This window comes from Physeter macrocephalus, chromosome 4, assembly GCF_002837175.3.
Source record: "Physeter macrocephalus isolate SW-GA chromosome 4, ASM283717v5, whole genome shotgun sequence".
Lineage (NCBI taxonomy): Eukaryota > Metazoa > Chordata > Mammalia > Artiodactyla > Physeteridae > Physeter > Physeter macrocephalus.
Window position 1 is genome coordinate 38,102,226 of NC_041217.1, and position 10,633 is coordinate 38,112,858.

A 10,633-nucleotide genomic window follows, 5' to 3' on the forward strand; every position below is an offset into this window, starting at 1 on the left:
AGGCTCAGTGGCCATGGCCCACGGGCCCAGCCGCTCCGCGGCACGTGGTATGCTCCCGGACCGGGGCACGAACCCGTGTCCCCCGCATCGGCAGGCGGACCCTCAACCACTGCGCCACCAGGGAAGCCCAGAAGAATATTTTTGAGACAAATATTTTTTAATACCACACATATTTTTTAAACAGCACAGTACCACATCCAAGTATTAAATACAGGAAATGAATAAATAAATACATACATACAAATTTCTAAGTGCTGCCTCTCGCTGGGGGGAAACCATACTGTCAGAACTTGCAGGGTGGTCCTACCGTCTTAGCAAGGGCCATCACTAAAGTGGAGTTACCTTTACACTGAGGAACTAGAGATGACCAATGTGAATTTCTGCAGGTGATTTTTTCTTCTCCAACCAGAACATATCCTTCATCACATTTATACTGCACCACAGTAGTAAAGGATAAAATTGAACTCACATCTTCATAGGATCCATGGGCAATGCTAGGAAACATGTTGCAGTCTTGAATGGCAAAAGAGAAGGGTAGAAGAGAATGAGCTAGAGTTTAATTAACTATTCAGAGTGATGGACTCTTCCCATGTTTTAGAACAAAGTCATTAAATTATACTGCTGAGGTATGTTTCATTTACTTAACAAAATCACTAGGAATGATTTATTGAGTTCTTAACCACTTGCTAGACACTGTGTTAATCATCATATATATGTTATACCATTAGATCCTCATGCTAACTCTCTGAGGCCATATGAACATCAGACCCACATTAGAGAAAAGGAAACACAACCTTAGAGGAGTCAAATATTCTACACAAGGTCACAGCTAGTAAGTACCAGTAACATGAATCAAATTAAGGATTCAACTCAGGTTTGTGTTAATACAAAGTCCACTGTCACTTTCTGGAATTCTGCTCTCGGTACTGATCATTGGACTTTCACATTCTACGGCATCAGTGGATGCTTAAAGGCCATAAAATGAAAGTTTGGGCTGAAGAACCATACTCTGCCTGTGACTTGCAAAGTCTAGCAATGCTCCATATTTGATTAAGCAAGTAGCTCAGAAACCAGTTAGAAAACTCTTACCTCCCTCACTTAAAGACAATGTCAGGAATTTAAGACAGGTCAGGAATTTAAATTATTTTACGAATAATACTTGGGGAAGTATTTTTATAAAGCTTTTGATATCCTGTGAACACCACCTGCAGTCACAGGTGAGGCTAATGTGTGGGAGAATTTATGCTTCACATTGAGAGAAGGACCCTCAGGAGCTCACTGAGAAAACCTAATGTGGCTCCTTTCAGGCTGGGGGGACATTAGTCACAGCGAACTAGTGTCCAGCTCCTGTCTGAGAAATCTAAAAGGCAAAGGATGGGCTGTCTAGTGACAGGCACTCTAAGACTCTAAGGTGAGAGTGAAGGACAGATCTCTGCTGCTTTGAGGTTGGCCTGGACTCCTGACATTATCAGAAGCAAGGCTGAGTTAGCATTTCCAGTAGATTAGAAGTGGGCTGCATGAGAAAGACAGTCATGGTAGAATTGTCCTCTGGCCAGTCCAAAAGGGTCTCCTGAGGTGGGAGGAAGCCCTCTGTAAAAACAAAATAACTCTAGAAGTCACCTGATGATACCTAGGAGATAGGAAATAGGAAATGAACAACCAGAGTCAGAGGTGGATCCCTGGATCAGCCAGACCCTGCACTGCAAATTGCACTTAGCAGATCCTCAGTGATGATGAAGGACCAATTAAAAAAAAAAAACAGAAAAACCTCACAAGAGAGAATAAGCTTTAAATACCCATGAGGCCAAGAGCCAGCTCAGGTTCTTGTTTCCCTTACCTGTGCTCCTCCCAAAGCTTCAACTCTGGAGAGCTCAGAAAGCATAGTAATGGTAACCCCAAGTAAGTTCTGTTTTAGTTGTGAGGAAAAGAAATTCACCTGTGTATAAATCGACAGCTTCCATACAGCCTTTCTGAAACCTCAGATTAAGCACCTCCATAAAAATATAAAAATGGCTCTTAGTTTTTATAAGTCAGCACATATATGCAGTTCTGTACTGGGCTTTTCTTGCAGTGTACTTTAAAATATAAGATTTAACCATACAAATAGTTCTACCACAACACTACTCACACTTGTGCCAGAGGATTAGAACAGGAAATTAGTTCTGCAGGAGAAGGTGGTGACAGAAGTGAGCACCAGAGTATCCAGGGAAGGCATCCAGGAATAAGCTGGAGATACCTTGAAGGACGGATAGAAGGTAAGTAGTTGACAAGATGTGAGAGGCATATAGATGTTGAGGCAATGGCGAAGCCTCTGGCCTCAGAAGGTCATTACTGTGAGAGAGGGGAGGCAGAATCAGAAAGGGCGATTCACATCAGAGTTGGCAGACATTAAATGCCATTTCAGAGAGTCAGGGCCATGGGTAATGGGAAGATTTGAGGGACCAGAAGAGAAGGGAAAGGGAAACAGAAACATGAAAAAATAATTGAAAGACTTGTTGACAAATTTGATAAGGCTTTCCTCTACTACCTCAGTCTCTAGAAGAGGGGAACTTAGAGATGAAGTTGGAGGACTGAAAACCCCCAAGCATAAAGTTCTTTATCCCGTACTGATACTGTAACCTGAATTAATACTGTCCCTCAATAATGTTCATGCATCTGATATGAAAAATCATCTTTCAAATATAGATATTCCTTAATTAACCCATGCTTTCCCCCTTACCAGTCTCAGTGAGGAAGAAAACATGGCTTCCACATTTCTAAATCAGTAAGCTACCTCACATAAGAGCATTCAGCCATTATTTTCCGCTCAGAATTTTCCCTCTAAGCTATCCCAAATCTCCCATTTTTATGCCATGACAGCTGTTTCAGGGAACAAATTCATAAATATTTTACATTTATTATGAAAATTAATTCTCCTAGATAAAATGTTAGCTAACAAAAGAGTAAAACATCACTTTGCTTAGGGGACATTTCCATCTGAATTCTGTAAAAATAAATTAATTTTCATAGTGACAGGTCTTCAGTTCTGGTAAGTTCTCTCAAATCCTTTGGCTTCTCATTCATTGCTAAAAATTTTCTTACATTTCAATAACCATGCCTTACTTTTATATAATGGTTTAGAATTCATGAAGTACTCTATATATTTTTACTCTAGAAAATTTGCTCCATATTTGTAATAACAAAATATTTTTGTTTATGGATGGAGTTATAAAAACTTAAGCAATAACTAAGATTGTAGATGGTATAATTAACCTATTTGTAAAGTAATTTGTTTTAAGCATTTTAGAGCATTTAAATTCAAGAAATTGATTTAAAAATTAAAGGTTATTCCTTGCTAAAGCAGCCTCACAAGAATTTTTGCATTTCAACACTTCGTTATTCTAGACACTATAAAATCCTCTAGCTGAGGATTGGAACAATTTCTTTTATACTTAAATTTTATTTCTTATTAATATAGTTCATTGCACTCTCTCAAAAAGATTACGATATACCACCATTTCACTGGATTTGTTTTGTTTTTGTTTTTTTACATCTTTATTGGAGTATAATTGTTTTACAATGGTGTGTTAGTTTCTGCTTTATAACAAAGTGAATCAGCTATACATATATGTATATCCCCATATCTCCTCCCTCTTGCGTCTCCCTCCCACCCTCCCTATCCCACCCCTCTAGGTGGTCACAAAGCCCCGAGCTGATCACCCCTGCATGTCACTGTATTTGATTAATTCTTAATTGGGTATTTTTCTCCACATGTTAGAGAAAATACCCCCTTTTCCCATAACCACTGTACTCACCACACAAGCAGCAAGGGCACAGCAATAGCACCAAGACCCCAAAAAGATGCAGTGCCGGGAAAATGCAAGACAAATTGGCGGCCATGGCACAGTCTCAGAGGGGCCACAGTGGCGCTCAGCTGTTCTCAGACACCTTGAATCAAGATGAGGAAAAGTAAAGCAACAGTTGAAATGGTGCCTAAGCAAGGAAAAGCAGCCTTGGCAAAGCCCAGCTATGTGTCACTAAAGGGGAGGGGTTGGGGGTGTGACTAGAAGGCCAGGCACAGCTCTGACAGGGACAAGCTCAGAAGGTCCCTTCTTGGGCAGAAGCATCTGGAGGCCTCAGGGATTCTGTATGTATTTACTATTGTAACCCCAAGACTTTCTTGCAGTTCCGATACAGAACATGATGAATTCCTTTCTGGATTTATATACGTGATGTTCTCTGAGTAAACAAGAGCGCATGGTGCAAGGGCTTCAGCTCATGATGCACGGTGTCTGAAGCACAGTTTTCTCCTCGGGAGGTAGAAGCCATAGCATGAGGGGAGATGAAATGTCTGAGAAGCAGTCCCTGTCCAGGGAGTGGTTTCTTTAATCAGGGGTATGAATTGCTCATAGATAAATAAGTTTTTTAAAAGTCTAGAAAGTTGTTTCTCCCTAGATAGCCCACAGTCTAGCCAGAACAGAGTAAAATGTCTCTCCGTGTGAAAATACTAAAGATCTTGCCCAGACAATAATTATTCTCACAATACTTCAGTAGGAACTTCTTTTCCCTATTTCCTGGGTCTTCTAATGCACATAAAAAAGCAAATAATTCACTCTAGGAAGATATTCTAGTGTAGAAACGATTTTAGCCTGGGTTTGTAGCACAGATAAAGCATGCACTCAAAGTTAAATTGTTGAGGATGATGAGTTAAGAAGAAAGGAAGACTTATTATGATGCTCAGAATATCTGAATGATGCTGGATTTGAGTGAAGCCCCAAATTTTGTCTCTAAGCACTAAAAGACAAGTGGACGGAAGGCACATGTATTATTTTGCATGGATTATTAACCCCAAGACTAAGGTTTCTCTTAACCATCTGGGACTGCCTGTCTATTCATCCAGATCATTTCCTAAATTTTGTCTCCTTAAGTGGGCCAGAAGAAACTACTAACCTGGATTCGATACTTTGCTCACCAACTGTGGATTACTGTTCCTAGAGGAGATGAAGATAGTTGGCTGAACAAAAAAGACTAAGTTCTGGAAATTGTCCTAATGAGCTTCACTACTCAGCTGACCTGGAGTGACTCTACATATCCATACTAGCCAAAATGCTTACTTCTCAAAAATAAATGAGAAGAATTACCAAATATAGCTGAGTTAACTTCTTTGGCATACTAAAGAAAACGAAATTAAATTTCAACTTCCTAGATAGAAAGAAAAAAAATAAACCTACTAAATGGCTGCTGCCTTTAGAAAGAGGAGCCACAATAAAGCAATTTAAATGATTAACCAGAAAGTTTTGCTGATCTGCTTTTAATCTTTCAGCACGTCACTTACCAGAACTTTACCTAAGTTATCATAACCGATCCTCAGAAAAACTTGTGACATGGTTCTTACCATCCTCTTTGCATAGATGAGGAAACAGGTTCAAATAGATTAAGTAAACTGCCCCCAAACATTTCAGATAATTAGCAGCTAAGCCAAATTCTGAACCCAAGACTGGTTATAAATTCAAGATTTTTTCTTTATACCAAAATAATTTACTGGCCAATAATGGTTTTCCTTCAGAGCACTGAGCCAACCATTTGGGAGTAAATCAGCATTGTTGGCCTTTACTCAATAGTAGTCTCACCCTCCAGTTGCTGCTGGTGCTGCTGTTAATGGCTTGGACCTGTGACCTCCTCCAGAGTATGTGCTGGGATGGCAAGAAACACCCCATCCTGATGTACCTAGGAAGTTATACCCTGTCCCCCAGGAGCAACGAATGCCGACTGATATTGGAATACAAAAGCCATGACTCCTTGCCTCAAGGCTGGACAACGCTGTGGTGCAATCTACATCCTAGAGCCACCATGGATCAGGTGATTCTCCGCTTAACCTGAGAACAGTCCTTGATCAGCTCCTTTCTCTCCGTATCCTGCTGCTTTATTCCCCTAGAGTTGTTTTTTCTTTTTGTTTTTGCTGAAGATCACAGCATCAAAAATTCACATGCATCTGAATGCCTTCTGAAGAAGCTGACTGAAGACAGTTTGTACCACTAATGCATCTAGGAAGCAAACTCTAAGAATGGGATTCTAGAATTGGATCATTCTTCAGCCAACTGACCATCAAGACTCCATCGCTGGTGATTCGTGAAATATTGATATTCCTGGCTTGCTGTATCTTTGCAACAAAAAACATTTTTATCTGGTAAACTCTCATGGCATGTAGATGGAAGGAGATGCATTGGCTGTGCAATTTCTCTGACGTTTGAGAAGTGTAATAAAAATAGCAATTATTAGGATTTTGCAAGGGACGGCTGAGTACCATTGATGCAGGCCCAGTACCCCTTGCCTGAAAATGAAAGCTCAACACAATCAATCACAATTCAAATCCAAGTGTGAAAGCTACCAGTTACTATTTAAAGAAACCGTTATCTCAGGTAGCTGGGAGGCTAATCATGCTAAGGACCAGGTTCAGGGTATAATCATAAAGGAATACTAGAACGTCAATAAAAGTTGAATTCTTAGCCCTGGCAAGTCTCCTACTCAGGCTCAGGGCCCTTTTGGAAAGAATGGTGCCTTTAGATTTTCAATGAGGATATATGGGTAGATGCACGACAGAATCATGAACACCAGATTCCCCTAAACCCAAAGAGCCTATATAATTGGCCCAGTATCCCTTGTTATAAGATAGTGCCCCTGTTGCTTGAAGACCATTCAGAGGAATCAAATGTGACAGGTATCTTATAAGGCCATAATTGCCCTCCTCAAGATTTACCCCCCACCTCCCCTCCAGGCATCAGACCAATAGCTGGAATCAAATCTCAGCATGAACTGACTAAAGGCATGCCGGGCCTGCTGAGGGAAGAGAGAAATCATATGCAGGATCTATGGGACCTAGTTAGCATGAGTTTGGAGGTAGGAGAGCATGCCTAGGAGGGGATCCCAAAGCAGGATAAGGGAGAGTTTGTCAGGATAGGAGACATTCTCCCTTAACACAAGATTTAACACCCTGGCAAGTGCCCTGAGTGTCAGTTCTTACATATTTCTGGATGATTTGGGAAGGTTAGTAAAAATGATGGTCAATATTAAATGTGTAGAGATGCCAGAACAGCCATGGCAGGCTACGTAGGAAGTGATCAAAGGCTCAGAGAAGTAGACGTGTTAGAATGATCTAATTTTTAAAACCAGAAGACCAACTTGCTATCTTCTTCATGGAGCCCTGAGGGCAATAAGGGATGTACCAGTGACAAGAACCAAAATTATAGAGTAACTTAGTTGTGGCTGGCCCTCTGAAGGCTGCATCTTATGGTAGGAGATGCTGTTATCAAACATGGCTGTTTAGCAGCACTGGGGAATATAGAATCCCAGGATAACAGGGCTAAGTGGAAGAACTTAACCTTCAAAAGAAGGTTAGGTGAAATATACTGGAGGGCTAGAACCAGGGAGATGCAAGAGATGTGCCTAGGATGCAAAATTAAATAAGAACTTATTCTCAGGTTGTGGAAACGCTGACCCTGAAAATGAGAGCCTCGTTAAGAGTGAGGCAAGTAGGGCAGTAAGGTTGGAATGAAGCCAAGGGAAGAGGATATCCTGACCTGTAGAATCTGTGAAGAGGGTTAATAGATATAATTTTCCTTAGGGTAAGGATCAGCCAACATGGGAATTTCTTGATATATGATTAAAAGAGGTCAAGAATGAATGATACAAAGACCAAGGTCAGCTACTTCCATTGAATGTCATGATCTTTTACTCAGTTACCTTCCGCTCTCCCCACTTGGTAATTTTCTCACCAGTTCTCAGACTGAAAGTGAGGACAGATTACTATGAGGAAGGACTGTGCAACACCATGGCAAGTATATATATTGTATACTTCTCCAGTCCTTGCCCCAAAGGAATCTTCAGTAATTTACTTAAGTCATTGTGCACTAGAATCTTTAGAGACTTGTTGGATCTGAACTATCTCTGGTACCTGGGAACGTAAAGTGTCACCATGACCCCCATCAAAACAGATGCTACAGTGGCCAGGCAATAAAAAGATTCCTAGTTCATGTCAATCTCACAGTGATCTACTGGGTTTTTGGATCCACCTGGTGGTCATTTCTGTGGTCCTCAAGTGTATAGCAGTTCATAGGACCCTCACATTAGTACTCTGATCTTTGGAATGAAAGCTATCAAGGTAAGGAAACCTATGTTTAAAAAAAAAAACTATAAATATTATCATTTACTGCTAAAACACTAATGCTTTTCCCTTAAGATTAGAAATTGAGGCAAGGATATTGACTCTCATCAGTCCTATTCAGCAAAATATTGGAGGACCTAGCTAGTGCAATAAGGAAAGAAAAATGAATAAAAACATACAGTTTGGAAGGGTAGAAACAAAACTGCTTATTTGCAGACAGCATGATTGTTTATTTGGTAAATTCCAAAGAATTTATAGAAAACCTGCTAGGACTAATTAGAGAATTTAATAAGATCACAATATACATGATCAATATATAAAAATCAATTGTATTTCTATATACCAGCAATGAAAAATTGAAAATTTAAATTTAAAAAGTACTACCATCTCAAAGGCAAAATGCTGAGTGACAAAAGCTATCTCCAAAATCACCCACTGTATGACTCCATTTGTAAAACAGTCAAAGTGACAAAATATATATATGGAGAACAGATTAGTAGTTACCAGTGTTAGAGATGGTGGGCCAGGGAAAAGGGGTGAGTGTGAATATAAAGGGGTAGATCAAGGGGGAATCTTTGTGGTGATGGAATAATTCTGTATCTTGATTGCTGTGGTTGCTCCACAAGTCTACACTGTGATAAAATAACTGAGAACTATACACACACATTGAACCAATGTCAATCTTCTGATATATTGATATTGTTATAGATCTCTAAGATATAAGCATTAAAAGACATTACGTGGTGGGTACTTAGGACCTCTCTGTACTACCCTGGTTTCTTTCTGTGAACCCATAATTATCTCACAATTAAACGTTATTAAAACAGCACAATCTCTATATGGTGCATGACAGCTGAAAACACCAACACATTCATAAAGAAACAAAACCTAGTTAAATGGAGTGATATGCCATGTTCATGTATTAAAAGACTGAACATTATTAAGATATCAATTATCTTCAAATTTGTCTAGAGATTCAAAGCATTACAATCCAAATCCCAGCAGATTTGTACAAATTGATTAACTATTTGTTTGTTTGTTTGTTTGTGGTACGCAGACCTCTCACTCTTGTGGCCTCTCCCATTGCGGAGCACAGGCTCCGGACGCACAGGCTCAGTGGCCATGGCTCACCGGCCTAGTCGCTCCGCAGCATGTGGGATCTTCCCGGACCAGGACACGAACCCGTGTCCCCTGCATCGGCAGGCGGACTCTCAACCACTGCGCCACCAGTTATTTATTTATTTATTTATTTATTTATTTATTTATTTATTTAGGGCTGGGTTGGGTCTTCGTTGCTGCACACAGGCTTTCTCTAGTTGTGGCAAGCAGGGCCTACTCTTCGTTGGGGTGCTCAGGCTTCTCATTGCTGTGGCTTCTCTTCTTGTGGTGCATGGTCTCTAGGTCCATGGGCTTCAGTAGTTGTGGCATGTGGGCTCAGTAGTTGTGGTGCACAGGCTTAGTTGCTTCATGGCATGTGGGATCTTCCTGGACCAGGGCTCAAACCTGTGTCCCCTGCATTGGCAGGCAGATTATTAACCACTGTGCCACTAGGGAAGTCCAAGATTAACTATTTCTTAAATGTACATGGATAAATAAGCCAAGGACCTAGAATAGCCCAAATAATTTTGCAAGAGAATAAAAAGTTGAAAGACTCATAACTCTTGATTTCAGACTTACTATATAACTATAATGATCAATACATTGTGGTATTGGCATAGGAATGGACTTGGAGGTCGATGGAAAAAATAGAGTCAAGAAATACACTAACACATGTATGGTTAATTGATTATAGACAAAGGTGCCAAGGTAATGCAGGAGAAAGGGTAGACTTTTCAACAAATGGTACCAGAGCAATTGGCCATCCACATCCAAAAAAAAAAGGAAGCTTGACTCTTACCTTACACCATATGCAAAAATTAACTCAAAATGGATCATAGACATAAATATAAAACTAACCAATTTGAGAACTACTAGTTTAAGAGATATACTATTCATTCATTCCTCTATGTATACCAGGATCTAAAATCTTCGTTATAGAACTGTATCTCTAACACATATGTGCCTGGACCTCAGTAGCTAAACTCCTTGCAAAAGTGTCAGTGTTAACTCATATTTTACTATATCATCTCAGTTTTATAAAGAGATGATATTTTTGGCTTTTTGAAAAACTCATGAGCTGAGGTTGAAGGCATTATCTATTATTCACTGTTCTTTGTAAAATAACCCCTGTGATAAATTTATTTTCTATTTTCATAACAGACCAAAAAAAGTTTCTCCTATAGAGTAATGCTTCTTTTTACCAATCAATGTAAATATTTGATACATTATATTTCCCACTTTTGACTGAAGATGAACTCATTCAAAATTACTATGTAAATTAAATTTTAGTAAATTTACTTCTATCTCTAATGTGATTTTGATTTTTCATTTTTATTTTAGCAAGTTTAAACTATGCATATCTACTATAAACTCATATATTCTTTTTAAATTTTG

The 10,633-nt window shown here is 39.5% G+C and overlaps 1 protein-coding gene across 1 annotated transcript in view; it reads right to left on the minus strand.

The window, feature by feature from the left end:
* The window catches only part of LOC102978746 (apolipoprotein R-like), a 6,448-nt gene extending 2,489 nt beyond the window's left edge, over positions 1-3,959 (minus strand). The window contains exons 1-2 of the mRNA XM_028488125.2: positions 3,795-3,959; positions 343-513 (exon numbers count right to left, since the gene is read on the minus strand). Coding sequence (XP_028343926.2) covers positions 343-513; positions 3,795-3,879 — 256 coding nt within the window. The 5' untranslated portion in view covers positions 3,880-3,959. The remainder of the gene's footprint in view (positions 1-342; positions 514-3,794) is intronic.
* Between the last annotated feature and the right edge of the window lie 6,674 nt (positions 3,960-10,633).